The sequence below is a fragment of the Pipistrellus kuhlii genome, unplaced genomic scaffold (genome assembly GCF_014108245.1).
Source record: "Pipistrellus kuhlii isolate mPipKuh1 unplaced genomic scaffold, mPipKuh1.p scaffold_m20_p_2, whole genome shotgun sequence".
NCBI classification, from domain to species: domain Eukaryota; kingdom Metazoa; phylum Chordata; class Mammalia; order Chiroptera; family Vespertilionidae; genus Pipistrellus; species Pipistrellus kuhlii.
In genome coordinates this window covers 35,815,874-35,839,872 of record NW_023425515.1, presented here as the reverse complement: position 1 = coordinate 35,839,872, position 23,999 = coordinate 35,815,874, and the positions used below count along the sequence as shown (strand labels likewise).

At 40.8% G+C, this 23,999-nt stretch overlaps 1 protein-coding gene and 1 pseudogene across 9 annotated transcripts in view; both read right to left on the bottom strand.

Moving 5' to 3' along the window:
* The window catches only part of ATP11B (ATPase phospholipid transporting 11B (putative)), a 110,690-nt gene extending 97,336 nt beyond the window's left edge, over positions 1-13,354 (bottom strand). For 6 of the 9 annotated variants that reach the window (XM_036448584.2, XM_036448582.2, XM_036448587.2 and 3 more), the window contains exon 1: positions 13,018-13,353. In XM_036448584.2, the coding sequence (XP_036304477.1) occupies positions 13,018-13,044 (27 nt within the window). In that variant the 5' untranslated portion in view covers positions 13,045-13,353. Of the gene's footprint in view, positions 1-13,017 lie in introns of all 9 variants that reach the window. The other 3 variants (XM_036448586.2, XM_045583720.1, XM_036448583.2) reach the window with 2 other exon arrangements.
* Positions 13,355-14,089: 735 nt separating this feature from the next.
* The window catches only part of LOC118722388, a 33,958-nt pseudogene continuing 24,048 nt past the window's right edge, over positions 14,090-23,999 (bottom strand).

Genomic DNA, 23,999 nt, shown 5'->3' with positions numbered 1-23,999 from the left:
AAAGCCAAGCCATTATGCTCAATTAATATTTGACAAAGGAGGCAAGAGCATAGCATGGAATCAAGATAGTCTCTTCAATAAATGGTGTTGGGAAAATTGGACAGATATATGCAAAAAAATAAAACTAGACCACCAACTTACACCATACACAAAAATAAACTCAAAATGGGTATAGGACTTAAACATAAGATGGGAAACCATAAAAATCTTAGAAGAATCCATAGGCAGCAAAATATAAGATATATATTATAGCAATATCTTTACCAATACAGCTTCCAGACCAATGGAAACTAAGGAGAAAATAAACAAATGGGACTATATCAAAACAAAAAGCTTCTGCACAGCAAAAGAAGAAACCATCAACACTTTGTGAAGGGCAGGGCGCCCTGGAATGGGTTCGCCCCGAGAGAGGGGCCCGTGCCTTGGAAAAAAAAAAAAGAAAAAAAAAGAAAAAGAAAAAAGAAAAAGAAAAAAGAAAAAAAAGGAACCATCAACAAAACAAGAAAGCCTACTGCATGGGAGAACATATTTGCCAATGTCATCACCGATAAAAGGTTTAATCTCCAAAATTTGTAGGGAACTCATACAACTTAACAAAAGGAAAATAAGCAATCCAATCAAAAAATGGGCAAAGGACCTAAACAGATAAGAAGAGGATGTGCAGAGGCCAAGAGATAAATTAAAACATGCTCAAAGTCACTAATCATCCGAGAGATGCAAATCAAAACAACAATGAGAGAAGAAACCAAGATGGCAGCATAGGGTAGACACCCGAATGCAGCCTACCACAACAAATTTGAATTTAGAACTAAAAAACAGGGGAGACATTGCCCTGAAGCGCCAGATGGCTGGCTGAGAGGAGGCTCTGCTATCTGGGAAGGAGAGAGAAGGCACGCTGAACCTCAGGAACTGTGAAGGTAAGGAGAACTGTGTGCGCTAAAAGGCGCTGGCTTAATCCCGGTGCGGAGAGGAAGGGCCGGACCGAGATTGCTGCTGGCTTACTCCCTGCACGCAGAGAGGGCGGGCCGGGCTGAGTTCGCTACTGGCTTACTCCTGGCACGGGGAGGGCGAACAGCTAACGCGGCTGGCTTACTTGTCCGAGAGGAAAACAGAATCACCCTATTGCTCTGATAAACGGCCCCAGACAGGGAGAGGCCAGACTGTCAGGCAGTGGGCAGAGATCTCTTGGAGATGTGTGAAGCCAGAGGCCATTACTGCGGGACTTGGGGAGGAGCCGAAGGGAAAACAAAGTTTGTCTGCACCAACCCGAGACTCCGCCCTACCTGTGGCTGAGCACAGAAGCTCTCCCAGAGGCTGGCTTTCTCTAAGGAGGGACTTGCAGGAATCCAAAACTTGTCTGCGCCTTTACCAAAGAGGTGCGCGCGCGCCTGCAACCAATCTTCCAAAACTCTCCACGAACAGGACTTTTCTAAGGCGAGACTGACAGGGAACCAAAGATTGTCTGCGCCACCCCGAGACCCCGCCCTATTCAAGCAGAGTACGGAAACCCTCCTAGCTGAGTCACTGCTGATCCTCACAGCCAATTGGCTTGGAGATCAATGCTTCCCTGTGATACCAACAATAAGCAAGGCTTAACAACAAGACTGCACACACAGCCCACAAAGGGCTACACCAAGACTGTCCACAGCAGGTAACTGGAAAGGCTGTGCTACTGGGCTCTACCAGAACACCTAGCACACAAAGCTATTCCATCAAATCAGGGAAACAACTAAAATGCAGACAAGAAGAAGGACACAAAGGAAGGAGATGGAGGAAAAGAAAAGATTGGACATTGAGTTCAAAACTACAGTTATAAGGTTATTCAACAATATCCTAAAAAAAGGCCGATAAAATAAATGAGACCTATGAGGATATGAAAAGAGAGCAACTAGAAATAATAAGGGATCAACAAGAAATGAAGAAAATATTGTCTGAAATAAAAAATATTATACAAAGTCCTAAAAACAGACTGGAAGATGGCAAGAATCAAGACAAAGATTTAGAACACAAAGAGCCAGAGGACACTCCTCTGCAGAAGCGAAAAGATAAGAGAATCCAGAAAGTTGAAGATAGTGTAAGAAACCTCTGGGACAATTTCAAGCGAACCAACATCAGAATTATGGGGATTCCAGAAGAGAGAGAGCAAGATACCGAAAGAGTACTAGAAGAAATAGTGACAGAAAACTTCCCCCACCTGGGGAAAGAAATAGACTTACAAGTCCAGGAAGCCCGCAGAACCCCAAACAAAAGGAATCCAAGGAGGACCACACCAAGACATATCATAATTAAAATTCCAAGAGCAAAAGACAAAGAGAGAATATTAAAAGCAGCAAGAGAAAAGCAGGTAGTGACCTATAAAGGAGCACCCATAAGATTGTCAGCTGATTTCTCAACAGAAACCATGCAGGCCAGACGGGAATGGCAAGAAATATTCAAGGTGATGAATAACAAGAACCTACAGCCAAAAATAATCTATCATACCCAGCAAAGCTATCACTCAGAATCAAAGGACAGATAAAGAGCTTCACAAATAAAAAAAAGCTAAAAGAGTTCATCACCACCAAACCAGAATTATATGAATTGCTGAAGGAGGTTATTTAGGAAGAAGAAGAAGATAAAGATAAAAATTATGATCAACAAATACGTAGCTATCAACAAGTGAATCTAAAAACCAAGGGAATTTAAAAATCTGATGAACAATATTAACTGGTGAATATAATAGAATCAGAGGTATGCAAGGGGAGTGGACTGACGATTCTCAGGGAAAAGGGGAGTGGGGGTGCGGGAAGAGACTGAACAAAAACTGTGCACCTATGGATGAGGACAATGGGGGATGGGGAAAGGACAGAGGGTGGGGTGGGAACTTGGTGAAGGGGAGCAATTGAGGAGGGGAAGAGGATCACATTTGTAATAATCTGAACAATAAAGATTTATTTAAAAAAAATAAAATAAAAAGCATTGACAAAAAAAAAACCACAAAAAAAACCAACAACAATGAGGTACCATCTTACACCTGGCAGAGTGGCTATCATCAACAAAACAATAAATAAGTCCTGGTGGAGAAAAAGGAACCCTCGTGCACTGCTTGTGGGGATGCAGACTAGTGCAACCACTATGGAGAACAGTATGGAGTTTCCTTAAAAAGTTAAAAATGGAACTCTCATTTGACCCAGGGATCCCACTTCTAGGAATATATCCCAAGAAACCATGAACACCAAACAGAAAGGATATATGCATCCCTATCCCTATATTCAATTTACAATAGCTAAGATTTGGAAGCAGCCCAAGTGCCCATCAGCAGATGAGTGGATAAAAACCTGTGGTACATCTACACCAGTGTTTCCCAAACTTTTGACATACGTGTACCCCTTCTATAATTTTCGTAACGCTGAGTACCCCTCATACTCATGAGGACGTAGAATTAGGCGCAGCTAAGCACGGTGCAGTGCATATCCCCACCAAACTCCGGTGCAACACGTACCCCCACCAAACTCTTCCGTACCCCTGGGGGTACGCGCACCACACTTTGGGAAACACTGATCTACACAATGGAATACTATGCTGCTATCAAAAAAGAAGGAACTTTTTGCAACAGCATGGATGGATCTGGAGAACATTATGCTAAGTGAAATAATCTAATCAAAGAAAGATAAATATCACATGATCTCACTCATGTGTGATATAATGATCAACATAAACTGATGAACAAAAATAGATATAGAGACAAGGTAGCATTGAACAAACTGTCCAACCTCAGAGAGAAGGCGGGGGTGGAGGGGCAGCTAAGAGATCAACCAAAGGACTTGTATGCATGCATTATTAGGCATAACCAATGGACACAGACAAAGGGGTAGTGGGGGTTTGCCCTTGGGGGTGGGAGTGGCCAGAGGGGTGTCAATGGGGGAAAAGAAGATATATGTAATACTTTAAACAATAAAAACGATAAAACTGTGGTACATCTAGCCGAAACCGGTTTGGCTCAATGGATAGAGCGTCGGCCTGGGGACTGAAAGGTCCCAGGTTCGATTCCGGTCAAAGGCATGTACCTTGGTTTCGGGCACATCCCCGGTAGGGGGTGTGCAAGAGGCAGCTGGTCGATGTTTCTCTCTCATCGACGTTTCTAGCTCTCTATCTCTCTCCCTTCCTCTCTGTAAAAAATCAATAAAATATATTAAAAAAAACAACAAAAAAAACTGTGGTACATCTACACAATGGAATACTACACTGCTATAAAAAAGGAGGAACTTTTACCCATTTGCAACAGCTGAATAGATCTGGAGAGCTTTATGCTAAGTAAAATAAACTAGTTGGAGAAAGATAAATATCACATGATTTCATTCATTTGTGGACTACAATGAACAACATAAACTGATGAACAAAAATAGATTCGGAGACAGAGAAACATTGAACAAACTGTCAAACCTCAGAAGGAAGGTGGAGGAGGGGGATAACAGATCAACCAAAGGATTTGTATACATGCATATAAGCATAACCAATGGACATGGACATTGGGGCGGAGGGGTAAGAATGGTTGGGGAGAGGGAGGGGTGGATGGGAGAAAAAGAAGACATCCTATATAATAAAAGCCTAATATGCTAAGGGTCCCATCATCCGTTCAATCAATAAAAGCTTAATATGCTAATGATATGCTAAAGCCACTAAACCGTTCACTCTGACGTGCATTGACCATCAGGGGGCAGATGCTCCGACCAGCAGGTTAGCTTGCTGCTGGGGTCCAGCTGATTGGGACTAAATGAGATGGGCTGGACACGTCCTAGAGACCTCCCGCAACTCCTCCCCTATTGGCCAACCTCCTGCATCCCTCTCCAGCCCTGATGGGAGTCCTTTAACCTGGTCTGCACCCTCTCGTAATCTGGGACCCCTCAGGGATGTTAGAAAGCCATTTCAGCCCGATCCCGCAGGCCAGGCCCAGGGACCCCACTAGGTGCACAAATTCATGCACTGGGCTTCTAGTAATACTTTAAACAATTATATATATACATTATTGGTGCCCCAATAGATTAACAGATCATGAAAGCAGAATAGAGAACCTAGAAGGAATACAAGATATGTGAAAGAGAATGCTTGCTTATGACAGAGAAGGCAAACAACATAGATTAGTGGTGAAAAGATGGCTCATTCAATAAACTGCACTGGGATAAGTAACTTTTCATATGGAAGAAAATAAGTTACTTTATTCCTATACAAAAATCAATTCCATCTATATTGAGCACCTAAATGTTGACAAACTAAATTTTAAGGCACTTTGCACAAAACATTAGAAAAACAGCTTTCTGATCCTAGTATAGGAAAGGAATTTCTAAATAAGTAAAAAAGCAACAGAAATCATGTGCCAAATGCAGTTAGTTACAAATAAATTTTGCATTTCTATATCAAAAGACATTATGAACAAGTGAAAAACAAGGGACAGACTGGAAGAAGATATTTACAACATACACAACAAATAATTAACATCCAAAATACAGAAGGAACTATAAGAAAATGACAAACTACCCAATAGAAAAATGGGTAATCTATACATATGAATGAAATACAGGACACTGGAATTTCACCAGCAATCAGAAACATACAAATTAGGGGGAAAATGAGATATAAATCACAGCCATCAGATTGTTAATTTTTTTTAGTCTTAACAGTACAAAGTATTGACCAAGATAGAGGGAAAGGGGAACTCTTCTGTTTGGGAAAATAATTTGGTAACATTTAGTAACAGTCATACTGTGTATACCCAATGACCCAGCAGTTTCACTGCTAAGTATTTCCATTTAAAACAAACACATAGCCCTGGCCCCTGGCCAATGTGGCTCAGTTGGCTGAGCAACATCCCATGAACTAAAGGGTCAAAGGTTTGATACTCCGTTAGTGCCCATGTCCAGATTTCAGGCTGGAGGCAGCCAATCAATGTTTCTCTCTTTCTCCCTCTTCCCTACCTCTCTCTCTCTAAAATCAATTTTTTAGAAATTTAAAATACGTAAATAAGAACAGTCACTAAAACACTTTGGGGGGGGGGGGGGGCAACAATGCAATATATCGATAAATCCATTAGGAAAGAAGAGACTCCTAGAAGACTGGCTAAAACAGGGGTTCATTTTGATACTTACGGAACCTAATAACATGCTATCACAGAATAGGTGCTCAGAAAATGTGAGTGAATGGATGAATGAATGAGAAAGAAATGGTATTACCTAAATGTGGATGCAGAGCTGAGAAACAGCTGTGCTTATATGGAGAACTAAAACAAATATACCAAAATCATTGCCTTCGTAGGATAAATGAGATAAATAATAAAAGTACAAAGTATATTGAATAGCGATAAGTGCTAAGAGAAATAAAAAGCAAGGGAGGAGGATAGGGAAGTGTTGGGGAGCGTTACAATTTCATACTAATTTCCAGAAAAAGGCCTCACTTATAACAAGACATGAAGGGAGCAAAGGAGACAGCAGATAACTGAAGGAAGAACATTCCAGGCAGAAGTAACAGCCAGGACAAAGATTCTGGGATTTAAGCACTGTAGGCCTGACACTTCTGATGAATTGCAAGAGAGTCAGCGTGGATAAAGCGAGTGAAGAGTGATGGGAAATGAGAAGTGACTGGGGGAGATGGGGAGACAGATCAAGTAGACTTTGGTTTTTACTGTGAGCAAGAAGGCAAGTCCTAGAAGGTTGTAAATAAAGGAATTACATGATCTAACTTATGTTTAAATAGGATCACTCTAGCTGCTAAGTTGAAAACAGGCTACAGGGATATTTAATGACAATACTGGAATCATAAGGATCTTTAAGGATCTGGTCAAGATACCAATTGTAGTACTGCTGGGATAGTTGGGATTCTTCTAATACTTGACTCTCCCTAACCAAATGAAAAACTGGGTATCTAAAAATATATGAACATAGAGATAAAAGCAGCAAACATTCAAAGATTTAGGTTCTTAAATATTAACTCATGAGACTAAAACTTATTAGCCACATCAAAATAATACTATCAGAGGCCTGAGCTTCCTTTTCCTACTCTTCATTCCTTGAGAGAAAGGCAAAGAATGCAGGTACTAGTACTTCCAAACGGATGCTGAAATAAATCTGACACTCATTGGTATATGAGTATTTACAATGGGCCAGCTGCTGTCTTGAGAGCAAGGGATATAAAGACAATTAAGACATAGCCCCTACCCTCAGATATTTGGTCTACTGAGATATCTAGACTTATATACTATACTAGAGGCCTGATGCATGAATTAGTGCACAGGTGGGTTCCATTGGGCTGGGTCAACAGGGGGGAAGGGCTGCAGGCCAGATCAGGGTATTGGGGGCTGATGGTGGCACAGCTGGCGGGGGGGGGGGGGGGGGGGGGGGGGAGTGGGGGGGTGAAGAAGGGGAAGAACGGGGAAATGGGCCTCTCAGGGCCCGGATCAGGCTGGTTGGCTGCCACAGTGCACATCATAGCCACCAGTCGCTCTGGTTGTTCTGCCGTTCTGGTCACTGGGCTTTTATATAGATAGAAACACAGCAGCACTAGCTGAAATATAAATGAGCCACAAATGCAAGCCATATTTATAATTTTAAAATTTCTAGTAATCATATTTTTAAAAGTAAAAAGAAACATAAAATGGATATTTTACTTTATTCAATATATCCAAAATATTACTTTAACACGTGATTCATATAAAAAACTGTGATTTTACATTCCTTTATTCTTTATACTGTTTTTGGAATCCTGTGTTTATTTTATACTTAAGAATATCTCACTAATAGCAAGACACCCATAAAAAACACCCATGGTGTCAAAACAAGCCAGAGGAAAATCATTTGGGCAAAAAATGAAAAAGGATCCCAAGTCAAATTTATAGAAAATATTCCTTTATTAACTTTTGGTAGAGAATATGTTTGTATATTTTCAGAAAACAACTCCAAGACCATGTGGATTCCTGTAACAGAGAGGGATTGACAGGACTGCTCTAACCACGAAGATAGAAGACAAACAGTCCAGAGATGAAAGACGCTGACAACGCCTCACCATAATAGCAGTCAACAGCTGTGTATCACTGCAGGTTGCCCAGGATTAAACCAGAGACAGTCTGACCTGCATCACCACCATTTGTCCACCATCTAGAACTGAAATATCATTGCTGACTGACATGTACACTTAAGGAACTGTTTGACATTGAAATTGGGACTCAAAAGAACTGTTGGCCCAGAAAGAAACAAACTACAGACTGATTCATTTGCCTCTCAGGATAACCATATGGCTTGTCTCAGTTTCAGTTCTTACAAGTGTATTTCTTGAATCACATGATGTCATGCATCTAGGGGAAATAATGAACAACATAAATTGATGAACAAAAACAGACCCAGAGACAGAGAAGCATCGCTCAAACTGTCAAACCTCAGAGGAAGGTAGGGGACGGTGGGGAAAAAGGGGAGAGATCAACCAAAGGATGTGGGTGCGTGCATATAAGCCTAACCAGTGGTCATGGACAACAGGGGGGAGGGGGCATACGCGGGAAGGGGTTTGGGGTGAGAATTGGGGGGTGTGGGGGGGGTGTTTGAGGACAATTATGTGATACCATAATCAATAAAGAAATTTTAAAAAAAGATATCTCAATTGGAACTAGCCACACTTCATGTGTATTAGATGGCATAGTTAATCAGAAAAGACCTATTTTTTAGAAATTTGAAAAGAATGTGACATTTTCAGGTACAGTACAAATTAAAATAGTAGAGAGAGGCTTGAAAATGTTCACAGGTTAAAGGTAAAGACTAAACATACAAGTACAGATACTTGATGGGGACTGTGGAGAACAGGATTAATAGCACAAGCAGTTAATTTTAGTGTGAGCAAGAAGGCAAGACCTTAGAAGGTTGTAAATATAGGAATTACATTACCTAACTTGTGTTTAAATAAGAGCACTCTGCTGCTAAGTTGAAAACAGGCTACAGGATAAAGAGGATTAGCACACCTTCCTTGTGACAAGTGGAAAAGGAAAAATTTAGTACAATTATAAACAAGTTCAGTGAACGTGTGGTGAGAAAACAGAAAGTTGAGACAGTTTAGGTTAAGAGCTTTCCTTTTTCTCAGTGAATCAGAAGACAATTCTATCAACCCTTCCACCACTGCCAAAACAAATATGAAAAAATTTAAGAAACAGCATCTTACTATAACAACATTCAGTTGTATTTTTGTAAAATTACAGCCATTTTCTAGCTTTCTTCTGAACTGGTCACTCTTGGATTTTGTCACTGTATCTCTGAACACAGAAGCAACACCATGGGAATCATTCTTTCTTGGCCTATTTACTGAGCAAACATGAACCCAATATCTGCTCTATGTCAAGTACTGTGGAAGACACTGAGCATAAAAAGATGAATTAAGGCGCTCACTGACCTACATTTGTATCCTCAGTATATTTAGCCCATTATAATGTCTGCACACAGGATGTGCTTTAAAAACATAGCATTACATTGCCCTGTAAATATTATAAATCAACTAAAATATTTATTGAAAAAGACTTTCAGTTAAAAGTCTACAGTACTGTCCAGTAGAATTTTCTGTGATAATGATAATGTTCTACTCTGATCTGTCCAATATGGTAATAGTCACACAAACTTTTAATTTAATTAGAATTTTAATAGCAAATATGGTTAATAATTACTAAGCAAATTTAATGAGAAAACAGTAGCTAAAACTTCCACTATTATACTGAAAATGTTGTCATCCTATCTCTGAGTTAATAAACATTATGCTGCTAGAAATGAGTACACTATGGATAATACTAAGTGTACCAAAAAGACAAAAAAATTTTTCTTAGTGTAAAATAACTTCATTATGAGTCACAAAAGAGAAAGGAATTCCTAGCCAATGTGGCTCAATTGGTTGGAGTGCTGTCCCATAAACTGAAGGGTCATGGGTTTGAGTCCTGGTCAGGGCACATAGTTAGGTTGCGGGTCAATCCCGGGTCAGGTCAAACCATTTGTTGCTCTCTCTCAATGATGTTTTCCGCACTCTCTCTGAGAAAAGGAAAATGATATTCTTTCCACTCTATTTCTCTAACAGAAAACATCAAGCTTCTGATAAACTCCTGATTTTCCTCATCAACTCTAGTTAATGAAAACACTTTGTGGAGATACGGAGTCAAGCATTTCTTTAATTATGGAGAAAGTACTAGAGCATAATATTTATTTCTATAATAAAATGACTATAAATTTTTTGGGCAAGAAGTTGTTGAAAATCAGGTTTCATATAATGAATGAAGTGTGTTTAGAACTCCAAAAACCTACCCTTAGTTTGCATATTAATTTTCCCAATTTTATTCTATTTATATCAATTTTTAAAGTACCGTATTTTTCGGACCATAAGACACTCCGGACCATAAGACGCACCAGTTTTTAGAGAAGGGAAATGAAGAAAAAAAGATTCTGAAACAAATAGTGTCCTAAAATATTTATGTGCATTAAAACCCAACATCACAGTCATAAACATGTGTAATCAACCCTGTAAAGTAAACAGCAACATTTAGAACCATTTTAGAGCCGGGCAAGCACACAGAGACCACACAGAGCCGGGCAAGCAAAAAAACTTTTTTTTTTTTTAAGTATATGTGTAGGCTATATTTGGACCATAAGACGCAGGGACTTTTTCCCCCCACTTCTGGGGGGAAAAAAGTGAGTCTTATGGTCCGAAAAATACGGTAAGTCTCTTCCTAAAAGACATGGATGACTCAACCCATTGTAGTATAATCTAACTGAAGTATAATCTAAACTAGACTTTGAGTAATTCCCGGTAGAGTAAGTAAAATAACTGCTTATGACTGGGATAGTAAAATATGCTTTCATTACTACCCTTAATGTATAATTTGAGTGACTGTACAAAGTTAATCAAAGGTACAAAGTCCAAAATTGGCACAGGTCTGATTACATACTTAGAAGATCTGATAACTTAAAAATAAAACCAACGAGCAGAGACAGCATTTTTTTTTACGCACAGCAACCTGTCGGACTTGTTGTCTTAGAAATTAGCCACACAACTTCCCGCCCTTCCTTTAGGTTGCATTCACTTGAAGTCATTTTTAAAAAAACATGACCAAGCCAAAACCGGTTTGGCTCAGTGGTAGAGCGTCGGTCTGCGGACTGAAAAGTCCCTGGTTCGATTCCGGTCAAGGGCATGTATGTTGGTTGCGGGCACATCCCCTGGGGGGTGTGCAGGAGGCAGCCTTTCGGTGCTTCTCTCTCATCGACGTTACTAGCTCTCTATCTCTTTCCCTTCCTCTCTGTAAAAAATCAATAAAAAATATATTTAAAAAAAACATGACCAAATTGTCTGTCTTGAACATGAGAGGTTACACAGCAGGATTTTATTCAGATTAACAAAAGTAGGGTCTTCATCTACAGGAAAAGCTTTCAGAGAACCACTTCAGAAGGATCTTCCTACCACACAAAAACACCATCAGACAAATAACCCTTCCATACAAGGAAGGCTAGCAAATCAAAAGCATGAGATCAGACCTGTAATAATTAACTTCAGGAAAAAAATAATTAACTTCGAGGCAAGCTACTGTGCTGCGGCTTACTGCAACCAAGTCTCACCACAACATGGTGTTATAATGACACCAGAGGCCCGATGCACGAAATTAATTCGTGCAAGGGGCTAGGCCCTTGCAGCCCTGGCTTCCTCTGGAAGGTCGGTTGGCTGTCTGGTCTAATTAGCATATTATGCTTTTATTATTACAGAAGATCATTAGCTTGATTTTCTAATAAGGCATATATCTGAATTCACAACTAACTAAAAATAGCCCAACGTTTGTTCGAGGGTGTGGTAGGCAGTTCTAGTGTCATATAATTAGATTTTTTACATTTCATTTTTAGAATAGTGCCCACTGCAACATAAAGGCTGGCTCTGACCCGGCATACTTGGCAGTCTTAACGTCAAATTGCTGTTCTAGGGACAGTTGGGAAAGAGACTTCCTAACGCTTTCGTCTCAAAAAAAAAAAAAAAAAAAAAAAAATCGGTTTGGCTCCGCTGCCTTGTGAATGAACGCACGGAACCCCTGCGCTTTGGAGCCTTTAACCAAAGCGGTTTGGAAACGAAGCAGCAGCCGGGCACAGACCGCCCTCCTCACCCAGACGAGGTTAGGCTTCCTCCGCCAGCAGCAACTTTCGCCCCACATTCTCCCTGCTGCCTTCGCGCTACGTTTGCCAAGAGGCAGGAAAAGATGTCTGTCTGTCTGCCTCTCTGTCTCTGAATTAATTCTAAGAACGCGGCGCTTTTCTATATGCCACACATCATCCGCGTCTAAAGATTTCATCTCTCTCCCCCCCAGAGATGTTCCACTGGCTCCAACGCTATTTCACTCAAACTGCCTTCGGGAGGACGGACTAAATAAATAAATAAATAAATAAATAAATAAATAAAAAATAAGGTCGACATTCCTAAAGTTTCACCGGGGGTGGCGTGAGGACAAGGTTCGGGGCACGCAGTCCTACCCAGTTTCCAACTAAAAGGGGTGCCGGGATGTCTTCCGCCCCTCACCCAGGCTTTGGGGGACCCTCCTCCCGCGGGGAGTGAGGGGTCAGCCCAGGACGGGAACCCGCCTTCGGATGACGAACGCCGCCCGGGCTCTCGCACTCACTGCAAACGGGGACGAGAGAGGCTGCAGCCCCGTCCTCCCCTCCAACGCGGAGGCAGGAAGCGCCGGCCTCTCCGCACGTTCCGTGCCCTCACCAGCGGCCTCCGGAGCCCCGCGGCCGCCGAGGAGCGGCGAGGAGGAGGGGGAAGAGGAGGAGGGAGTCGCCGAGAAGCGCGGCCAGGACACGGCCGCCTCCCCGCGAGCCGGCGCCGGCGACCCGGGCTGGAGGGGAGGCGCGCGCGGGGCGGCGCGGGGTTCGCCCGCCCCGGCCCCGGCCCCGGCCCCGCGGCCCCGCTCCCGCCTCCGCCGCGGCCTAAGCCCGACGCCCCAGGCCGGCCCCGCGCCCCGGCCCTGCCCCGCGGGAGGTCGGAGGTACCTACCAGCTGCTGCCGGACCCAGCGCCACATGCCCCCGCCGTCGCCGCCCCGGTCCCGCGGGACGCGGGGGCAGCGGGGCTGCAGGTGGAGGCCCACGAGCCCGAGGAGGAAGTGGGAGAGCCCCTCCGGCTGAAGTTGCGCTCGCCGCTGCCGCCGCTGCCGCCGCCGTCGCCGCCTCACTCCCCGCGCCGCCGAGCCCCCATCTCCCCGCGCCGGCCCCCACCGAGGTCTCACGGGCGCGGCCCCGGCGCCACCCCCACCCGGCGCTGCGGAGCCGGGCGCCTCGCCGCAGCCACCTTCATTATGGACCGTTGTCACCCAAAGCACCGCCACAACCCCACCCCCGCCCGGCCCGGCCTTCCCCCCCCCCCCCCCCCCCGTCCCCCCACCGGCGTCCCGGCCCCACCCGGGCCCGTCCCCGGCGTCCCGGCCCGCCCCCCGGACGTGACGTCAGGGACTGGCGGGCCCAGGGGCGGGGCGCGCTCCGCCGGCCTCTAGAACGGGGCTCAGCCGTGTGGGCGGGGCTCAGCCTTGTAGGCGGGGCCATCTGAGGAAAGGGGCGGGGCTATAGGACGCAGTGTCTACGCTCCGCCCCATCTCAGGGGGTGGGGGGAGGTGGGATGAAGTCGCCTCTGATTGGCTGCCTGTGGAGCCTGAGGTTTCTGACTGACTCCTTTATTTCTACCTCCTGTTGCAGGTGGGTTTCTGCCATGGCTTTCTGGGTACACCCCCTCTTCCCCCCCATCCCTCACCCGTCCCCCGACACGCTTAGGCAACAATCTGGAGAGTGGGGACTGAAGGTTATAATCCCCAGAGGTCTCTGCTTTGGGCTCAGTTGTCAAAGCCTTAGCCCCAACGCAGAACGCAAGCCCTCTTTAACAACTGAGTTGGGGTATCGCTCCCTTTTATTTAATTTTTTTACAGAGAGGAAGGGAGATAGTTAGAAACATCAATCAGCTGCCTCCTGCACACCCCCTACTGGGGATGTGCCTGCAACCAAGGCACATGCCCTTTAGCGGAATGGAACGCAGGACTCTTTAGTCCGCACTAAGCCAACCCGGTTTTGACTATAGTGTTTTTAAAGGTCTCAGACCTTTTCTTTTAATCATTGAAAAAGTAGTCCTACCAGCTTCTTACTATCTATATGGAATGTACTGTAGTTCTCAATTTAGTGCTTCTCTGAGTGAACAGAACTTTTTTCAGAAGTGAGATATGCATAGAGTAATTTTGTTCCCTGTTTTGATTGATCTAGTGTACTTCTAGTTTAATATCTAAGTTCTAATTCTTCTGTTTATAATCCATTTCTGACATTTGGACAAATTTGGCTAGCTCCTTTCTTTATAGGTAATGGATACCACCAGGGGATTCTGCCATTGTGGTTTCTTGGCATATGTTACCCTAGGCAGGTGGTAGGGACCTAATCTTCAGAATTTCTTGAGGATTCAGACAATTACAGCAACAGATATTTCACAAATGTTGTGGTTCAGATGAAAAGTAATTAATAAAAATACGTTGCTTTGAAATAATTATCCATAGATCTAATTAACAGAAATATCTTTTTCTAATGTTAAATACAATATATAATTGTTTGGAGGGGATGGGGAACAACTTGAAATGAATCAGAAAACACCTTCAAATTACTCATTCTTTTCATATACTTCAAATTTGAACTTCAAATTTGAACTCCTGGACATCAGAAATAACACCTGGGTACTCTGGGAGAAGTTTGTATTTCTCCAAATCATTTTCTGGAAAAAATGTATCACTTTTCAAATTCCTGCATGATCCTTGTCACAAAGATTCGTTGATGGCTGGGCTTATCCTTATAAACGGAACTGCCTCCCACTATCCAAACCATATCCACTATATCTGTTAATTCTGGTTCTTCAATAAGTTTTAAGGCATCATCCAGACTTTTGGCTAGAAAATGAGCTCCTTTTGGAGGTTCCTTGAGTTCTCTACTGAGAACTAAATTAATCCTGTCCTTTAAAGGCCGACTCTTCTCGGGAATGGAGAACCAGGTCTTCCTACCCATAATCACCAAGTTCTGTTTACCTTCTGCTGCCGTTGTGGTGGTCATTCTTTGGAAATACTTGAACTCATTCCTGAGCGGGGGCCGGGGCAGGTCCCCATTCTTGCCGATGCCCATGTTCTGGGACACCTCGACGATGCTGTTCGGTATCGCTCCCTTTTAATTAATCTTGATTGCTCCCTTTTAAGTAATTTTGGAAGGAAGGCAGATCCCCTGGGCCTGGTTCACTCTGGGCCAGTGTTTCCAGGAGAATGGACGAGACACTGTTTTTGCAGGGTTAAATTGAACAGGTTAGGGTGAAGAATGTACTCTGTGGAAAGTTTTCTGTTCATTGCCAAACTCCTGCAATCAAAAACACCCTAGATGTAGCAAGACCCAGGTAAGATAAGGATGGACAAAGTCTAGGAGGAATATAAAAATAACTGGACAAGGCTTTGATTTGGAAGGCTGAAATGAAGCATCAGGTCTCCCGTTGTTCAAATGCAGCCCCGTGAACATCTTAAGTGTTATGTATAAGTACTGTGTGCAATAATTTTGCTGAGTTGAAGCACACTTCATTTAACACAGGCACTTGTGGTTTTTTAAAAAACGACATTTGATAACTTGAAAAAGAAACCTAAATGAGATTAGTATGACTGGGCAAGCTATTGCATATATATGTTGTTTTAGTTTATATAGACATTTCTTATTATATAATGCTTATTCAGCACCATAAATAGAGCCTTTCCTCAGGGATATTTATGATATCTAAAACCAACAGTGGAATTGTATATAATAAATAAGCCAATCACAAAAATTAGCTAGCTCAGCGATTTTTAAAAAAATATATTTTATTGATTTTCTTAAAATATATTTTATTGATTTTTTACAAATAGGAAGAGAGAAGAATAGAGAGTTAGAAACATCAGTGAGAGAGAATCATCAATCAGCTGCCTCTTGCACACCCCCTACTGGGGATGTGCCCGCAACCAAGGTACATGCCCTTGACCGGAATCGAACCTGGGACCTTTCAGTCTGTAAGCAGACGCTCTACCACTGAGCCAAACCGGTTTCAGCTAGCTCAGCAATTTTCAACCATTGTGACACAGAGACACACTGGTATGCCATAAGAATTTTTAAAATATGCAATACCTGACTATTAGTCAGGACACTGACCTCTTTTAGATTGACAAATAAAAAAATGACAACAGCCAATACAATAACCGTCCCACGTGAATGAATCAAAATTATACCATTTTTTGTTAGATCCACAAAAAATATGTATTGTTTGGTGGGACACAGAATTTAATAATTAGTTTGTGTGTTGTTAGATGAAAAAGGTTGGAAATCGCTGAGCTTAAGGCCCTGTCCAGATAGCTCAGTGGTTAGAGCACTACCTGGGTAGTCTGGGTAAGATAAGGTTGCTCCATCTCTGGTGGGGGCAAAACAATTCAGGAAGCAACCAAATGAGTGCAAAAGTAATTGGAACAGCAGAGGGACGATTCACTCCCTCTATCTAAAATCAATCAGTAAAATTTTAAAAAAGAAAGAAAAGTTGCTGAGCTACATATTTAAAGAGAAAAACTAATCTTACTCTTTTTTTGGACAGAAAAGGAAAAATCCAACTTTATGATGACAATTAAAGTAACAGAACCCACTGGAAGAGTTTTTCATATTTACAAGAGTATTTCAGCTATAAGTTAAGCCTTAAATTTAAAACATCACTTTGCTACAACAGCCATAAAATGTTTGTGATAAGCTGTGTATACACAGGAAATTAAACATTGCAAAATGTTTTTGAAGAAAAATGGATAAGTTGATAAGGGATATACTTATCTCATTGGGATGTTTTACCCAGCACAATACTTACTATGGTAGCTATAAATGTTTCACAGACCATCAATCCCCTTTGAAAGGAGAATAAAAGTATTTCATTCACACGCAAAAAACAAAACAAAACAAAACAAAACACAATATTTCCACACCCAATAGAGGTCTACATACTAAATTACTATTCAGAACTGGAAGACTATAGATTCACTTTAATATAAACATAGTTGCATTGGAAATTAAAGTTAAATCATACTTAATAGAAAAGTAACATGACAACATGATTTAACAGTGACAATAAGAGGGAATTTAATGTCAGAAATTTGAAGTTATTTCCCAAATAACAGAGCTCATGAAGTTCTATAATTTCACTATTTTCACAGATATTCCAAAATTGAAATTATTATTCTCCTTTAAAACCTATTCCTCCCCTTGCATTCCTTATCTCTTTTTTTTCATATATTTTATTGATTTTTTTTGCCCCCCTCCCTCCCTCCCACACATCCCCTCCCTCCCCAGAGTTTTGTGTCCATTGGTTGTACTTATATGCATGTATAAAAGTCCTTCGGTTGATCTATTATCTCCCCCAGATCTTCCTCCCCTTCCCGCTGTAAATTGACAGTCTACTTGTTGATATACTGTCTCTATATTTATCTTTTGGTTCATCAGTTTATAATACTCTTTATTATCCACAAATGAGTGAGGTCATGTGGTGTTTCTCTTTCATTGATTGGCTTATTTCACTCAGTATGATGTTCTCCAATTCCATCCAGGTTGCTGCAAATGATGAGAATTCCTTCTTTTTTATGGCAGCATAGTATTCCATTGTGTAGATGTACCATTGTTTTTGGATCCAATCATCTGCTGACGGGCACCTAGGCTGTTTCCAAATTCTGGCTATTGTAGATTGTGCTGCTATGAACATAGGGGTGCATATATCCTTTCTGATTGGTGTTTCTAGTTTCTTGGGATATATTCCTAGGAGTGGGATTACTGGGTCAAATGGGAGTTCCATTTTCAGTTTTTTGAGGAAACTCCACACTGTTCTCCACAGTGGTTGCACCAGTCTGCATTCCCACCAGCAGTGCACGAGGGTTCCTTTTTCTCCGCAACCTCGCCAACACTTGTCGTTTGTTGATTTGTTGATGTTGGCCATTCTGACAGGTGTGAGATGGTACCGCATTGTTGTTTTAATTTGCATCTCTCGGACAATTAGAGACTTTGAGCATGTTTTCATGTGCCTTTTGGCCTTCCTTCTGTCTTCTTTTGAAAATGTTCTATTTAGGTCCATTGCCCATTTTTTAATTGGATTATTCATCTTCCTTTTATTTAGTTGTATAATCTGTTTGTAGATGTTGGAGATTAAACCTTTATCAGTGGTATCATTTGCAAATATGTTCTCCCACACTGTGGGCTTTCTTGTTGTTTTGTTGATGGTTTCTTTTGCTGAAAAAAAGCTTTTTATTTTGATGTAGTCCCATTTGTTTATTTTCTCTTTAGCTTCCATTGCCCTAGGAGTAGTATCAGTGAAGAAGTTCTTTTGGCATACGTCTGAGATTTTGCTGCCTGTGGATGCTTCTAGTATTTTTATGGTTTCCCGTCTGATGTTTAAGTCCTGTATCCATTTTGAATTTATTTTTGTGAATGGTGTAAGTTGGTGATCTAGTTTCATTCTTTTACATGTGTTTGTCCAATTTTCCCAACACCATTTATTGAAGAAACTGTCTTGACTCCATTGTATATTCGTGCCTCCTTTGTCAAATATTAATTGAGCATAGTGATTTGGGTTGATATCTGGGTTCTCGATTCGATTCCATTGATCTATATGTCTGTTCTTGTGCCAGTACCAGGCTGTTTTGAGAACAGTGGCTTTGTAATATAGTTTGAAGTCTGGTATTGAGATCCCTCCTACTTTACTCTTCTTTCTCAGGATTGCTGTGGCTATTCGGGGTCTTTCATTGTTCCAAATGAACTTTTGGAGAGTTCTTTCTAGGTCGGTGAAATATGTCGTTGGTATTTTAATGGGGAGTGCATTGAACCTATAGATTGCTTTAGGAAGTATGGACATTTTGATGATGTTGATCCTACCAATCCATGAACATGGTATGTTCTTCCATCTCCTTACATCTTCCTCTATCTCTTTTTTCAGTGTCGTGTAGTTTTCCGCATATAGGTCCTTTACTTCCTTAGTTAAATTTATTCCTAGGTATCTTAATTTTTTTGGTGCAATGGTAAATGGAATTGCTTTTTTAGTCTCTGTTTCTGCAGTTTCTCTGTTGGTGTATAGAAAAGCCATGGATTTCTTGGCATTAATTTTGTATCCTGCTACATTGCCAAATTCATTTATTAAGTCAATTAGTTTTTTAATGGAGTCTTTTGGGTTTTTTATGTACAATATCATGTCATCTGCAAATAAGGATAACTTTACTTCTTCTTTTCCAATTTGGATGCCTTTTATTTCCTCCTCTTGTCTAATTGCAATGGCTAGTACTTCCAGTACTATGTCAAACAGGAGTGGCGAGAGTGGGCATCCCTGTCTTGTTTCTGTTCATAGAGGGAATGGTTTTAGTTTTTGCCCATTGAGTATAATGTTGGCTGTGGGTTTATCATATATAGCTTTTATTATGTTGAGGTATGATCCTTGTACTCCCACCTTGTTAAGAGTTTTTATCAGAAAAGGGTGTTGGATTTTATCGAATGCTTTTTCTGAATCAATTGATATGACTATATGATTTTTATCTTTCAATTTGTTTATGTGATGTATCACGTTTATTGATTTGCAGATATTGTACCGTCCTTGCATTCCTGGAATAAATCCTACTTGGTCGTGGTGTATGATCTTTGTGATGTTCTTCTGGAGTCGATTTGCTAGAATTTTGTTGAGGATTTTGGCATCTATGTTCATGAGGGATATTGGCCTGTAATTCTCTTTCATTGAGTTGTCTTTATCTGGTTTTGGTATTAGGGTGATGCTGGCTTCATAGAAGGAATTTGGAAATGTTCCTTCCTCTTGGATTTTTTGGAATAGTCTGAGGAGGATAGTTTTTAGTTCTTCCTTGAATGTTTGGTAAAACTCTCCTGTGAAGCCATCTGGCCCTGGGCTTTTGTTTGCTGGAAGCTTTTTGATGACTGTTTCAATTTCTTCCCAAGTCACTGGTTTATTGAGATTTTTAGATTCTTCCTGATTGAGTTTTGGAAGATTATATTTTTCTAGGAATATGTCCATTTCCTCCAGGTTGTTCAGTTTGTTGAAGTAGAGTTGCTCATAGTATTTTGTAACAATCTGTTGTATTTCGGTGGGGTCTGTTGTTATATCACCTCTTTCATTTCTGATTTTGTTTATTTGGGTCCTCTCTCTTTGTTTCTTGGTTAGTCTGGCTAGAGGTCCATCTACCTTGTTTATCCTTTCAAAGAACCAGCTCTTGGTTTTGTTGATCTTATGTATTGTTTCTTTGGTCTCTATGTCGTTTATCTGTGCTCTGATTTTTGTTATTTCCTTCCTTCTGCTTACACTGGGCTTTTCTTGTTGCTCTTTTTCTAACTCTTTGAGTTGTAGAGTTAGATCATTTGTTACACTTTTTTCTAGTTTTTTGCAATAGGCTTGTAAGGATATGAACTTCCCTCTCAAAACTGCTTTTGCTATGTCCCATAGATTTTGGATTGTTGTGTTTTCATTGTCATTTGTTTCCAGGATGTTTTTAATTTCTTCCTTGATTTCTCTGGTAACCCAGTCCTTGTTTAATAGCATGCTATTTAGTCTCCATGTGTTTGATTTCTTTGGATTATTTTTATTGTAGTTAATTTCCAGTTTTAGGCCATTATGGTCTGAGAAGATGCTTGATATGATTTCTATCTTCTTGAATTTGAAGAGACTTTGCCTTTGTCCCAAAATGTGGTCTATCTTTGAGAATGTCCCATGTGCATTTGAGAAGAATGTATATTCTGTGGCTTTGGGGTGGAATGTTCTGAAGATGTCAATTAATTCCATCTGGTCTAGTGAGTCATTTAGGATTGATATTTCTTTGCTGATTTTTTGTTTAGATGATTTGTCAAAGGGTGACAGTGGGGTATTAAAATCTCCTACTATGATTGTATTGCTGTTAATCTCTCCCTTAATGTCCTCCAGCAGTTTTTTTATGTATTTGGGTGCTCCCGTATTGGGTGCATATATATTGGGTCAGCAACTGAGTAATTGCGGATTTGTTAAAGAAAATCAAAGACAATTTTTTTATGGAACTAAATAACTTTATTCTGTAATGTATTGCCCATTTTGATCAATGACCTTTTGCCATCTTTCAGGCAGCATCATAATCCCAAGTTCAAAAAACTTCTGGTTTTTATTAGCAAAAAACTGAATCAGGTACGATTTGACATCATCATCATTATTGAAATTTTTACCATTCAAGGAGTTTTGTAAAGATCGAAACAAAAAGTAATCAGATGGTGCAAGGTCAGGACTATATGGTGGATGTGGCAAAACATCCCAACCAAGCTCCATTAATTTTTGCCGAGTGACCAAAGATGTGGGTGGCCTTGCATTGTCATGATGGAATACAACACCTTTTCGATTTGTCAATTCGGGCCACTTTTCTTTAACTGCATTGTTTAATTTCGTTAGTTGTTCAATGTAGACATCAGAATTGATCGTTTGGTTGGGTGGTAAGAGTTCAAAGTAGACAATTCCTTTGTAATCCCACCAAACTGATAACAAAACCTTCTTTTGATGAATATCAGCTTTTGATGTTGTTTGAGTTGGTTCACCTGGCCTGCTCCACAATCTTTTCCGCTTGATATTGTTGTAAACAACCCATTTTTCATCGCCAGTTATCAGTCGTTTTAAAAATGGATCATTTTCATTATGTTTCTTTAGCAAATCGCAGCTGCTAATGCGTTGCGTTAACTGTGATTCTTTCAGTTCGTGAGGAACCCATGTATCGAGTTTTTGAACATAGCCAAGTTGTTTTAAATGATTTTCAATGCATGTATGTGATACATGAAGCTTCTCTGCAATCTCACGTGTTGTACTGTGACAGTCCGAACTGATTATTGCTTTGATTAGGGCGTCATCAACTTCAACTGGACGACCAGAGCGTTTTTCATCTTTGAGTGAAAAATCACCAGAACAAAATTTGGCAAACCAATTTTGACACTGCCGTTCTTTTAAGGCTTCGTCACCATAAACAGCACATAACTTTTTATGAGCTTGGGATGCGTTTTTCCCTTTGCGGAAATAAAAAAGCAAAATATGACAAAAATGTTCCTTTTGATTTTCCATTTTTCAACGAACGCCAAACAAAAACTACAAAACAGATCAAAAAACTTTTTTTACTGATTAACAGCTGAATAGCCAACTATCAAATAACAAAATGTGTTTTACATTTGTACTACGTCTGCAAACCTAAAAATTCAACTGAAGCCATATATGTGTGAAACCCGCAATTACTTAGCTGCCTACCCAATATTTACCAGGGTTATTTCTTCTTGTTTGATTGCTCCCTTTAGTATTATGAAGTGGCCTTCATTGTCTCTTGTTATGTCCTTCACTCTGAGATCTAATTTGTCAGATATAAGTATTGCTACCCCAGCTTTCTTTTCATTTCCATTTGCCTGGAAAAACTTTTTCTATCCCTTCACCCTCAGTCTGTGTGCATCTCTTTTTCTGAGGTGGGTTTCTTGTAGACAACAGATGTATGGGTCTTGTTTTCTTATCCAATCTGTTACCCTATGTCTTTTGATTGGAGCATTTAAACCATTTACATTTAATGTTATTAATGATAGGTACTCATTTGATGCCATTTTTATTCTATACCCCTGTGTTCCTTCTTCGCTTCCTATTTCTTTATTTTTACAGTAGACCCTTTAGCATTTCTTGCATTGCTGGTTTGGTGGAGATAAATTCCTTTAGTCTTTTTTTGTCTGTGAAGCTCCTGATTTCCCCTTCAATTTTGATTGATAGTCTTGCTGGGTACAGTATTCTTGGATTCAGACCCTTTCTTTGCATGACTTTGTATATTTCATCCCATTCCCTTCTGGCCTGATAAGTTTCTGTTGAGAAATCAGTTGTTAGTCTGATGGGGGTTCCTTTATATGTAACTTTCTGTCTCTCTCTGGCTGCTTTTAAGATTCTTACTTGGTCATTGGTGTTTGCCAATTTAATTATAATATGTCTTGGCGTTGGTCTTCTGGGATCCATTTTGCTTGGGACTCTGCGAGCATCTTGGATTTGTGTGGGTTTTTCTCTATCTCAGGAAAATTTTCTGTCATTATTTCTTGAAATACGTTTTCCATATCTACCTCGGTTTTCTTTCCTTCCAGAACCCCTATTATTCGAATATTGTTTTGTTTTGCATTGTCCCAAAGCTCCCGTAGGCTCTCCTCCTGCTTTTTATTTTTATTTTCTAGAAGCTGCTCTAATTGGGTATTTTTTTCCATCTTGTCTTCTAGCTCACTGATGCGATCCTCTGCTTCTTCTAGTCTGCTCTTGATGCTTTCTATTGAGTTCTTCATAGTAGCAATGTCATTTTTCATTTCATCTTGAGTCATCTTCATTTCCTCTTGGGTTTTTTTCATTTCCTCTTGGGTCTTACCCATATTATCAAATTTGTCTTCCATTCTTTTTAGCCATCTTAAGATCGTTACTCTGAATTCTTGTTCTGGTAAGTTGCTTGCCTCTATATCGTTTACTTCCTTTTCTGGTGAAGCCTGCTTTTCTTTCATATGCGGGCTGTTTTTTGGTCTCCCCATGATCTAGGATATCTGGTTGTGTAGTTCTCTCTCTCCTGCTTTGATTTAAAGGCACAAAATACAAGACAACCAGGTACAACACACAAGGCACTGAATAGAAATGTGTTTGCGATATTAATAACCACCAATAAGAATGACTAGAACCCAGCTAACAAAAACATACAATCAAACAAAAAGCATAGGCAAATCAATCTTATAAAAGAAAAGCATACAACTTCAGTAAAGTTAACATTCAACATACAACTTCAAAGAGTTAAAGACTGTTTTGTTTTTTTTGTTTTGTTTTGTTTTTAGGACAACTGTGAGGGAGGTGTGAATGGGTTTGGAGCAGGTAGTTGGAAATTAGATATTTACAAGTAGGGTGAAATTTTAGGAGGGGGTAGACCGAAGGAATGGGGGA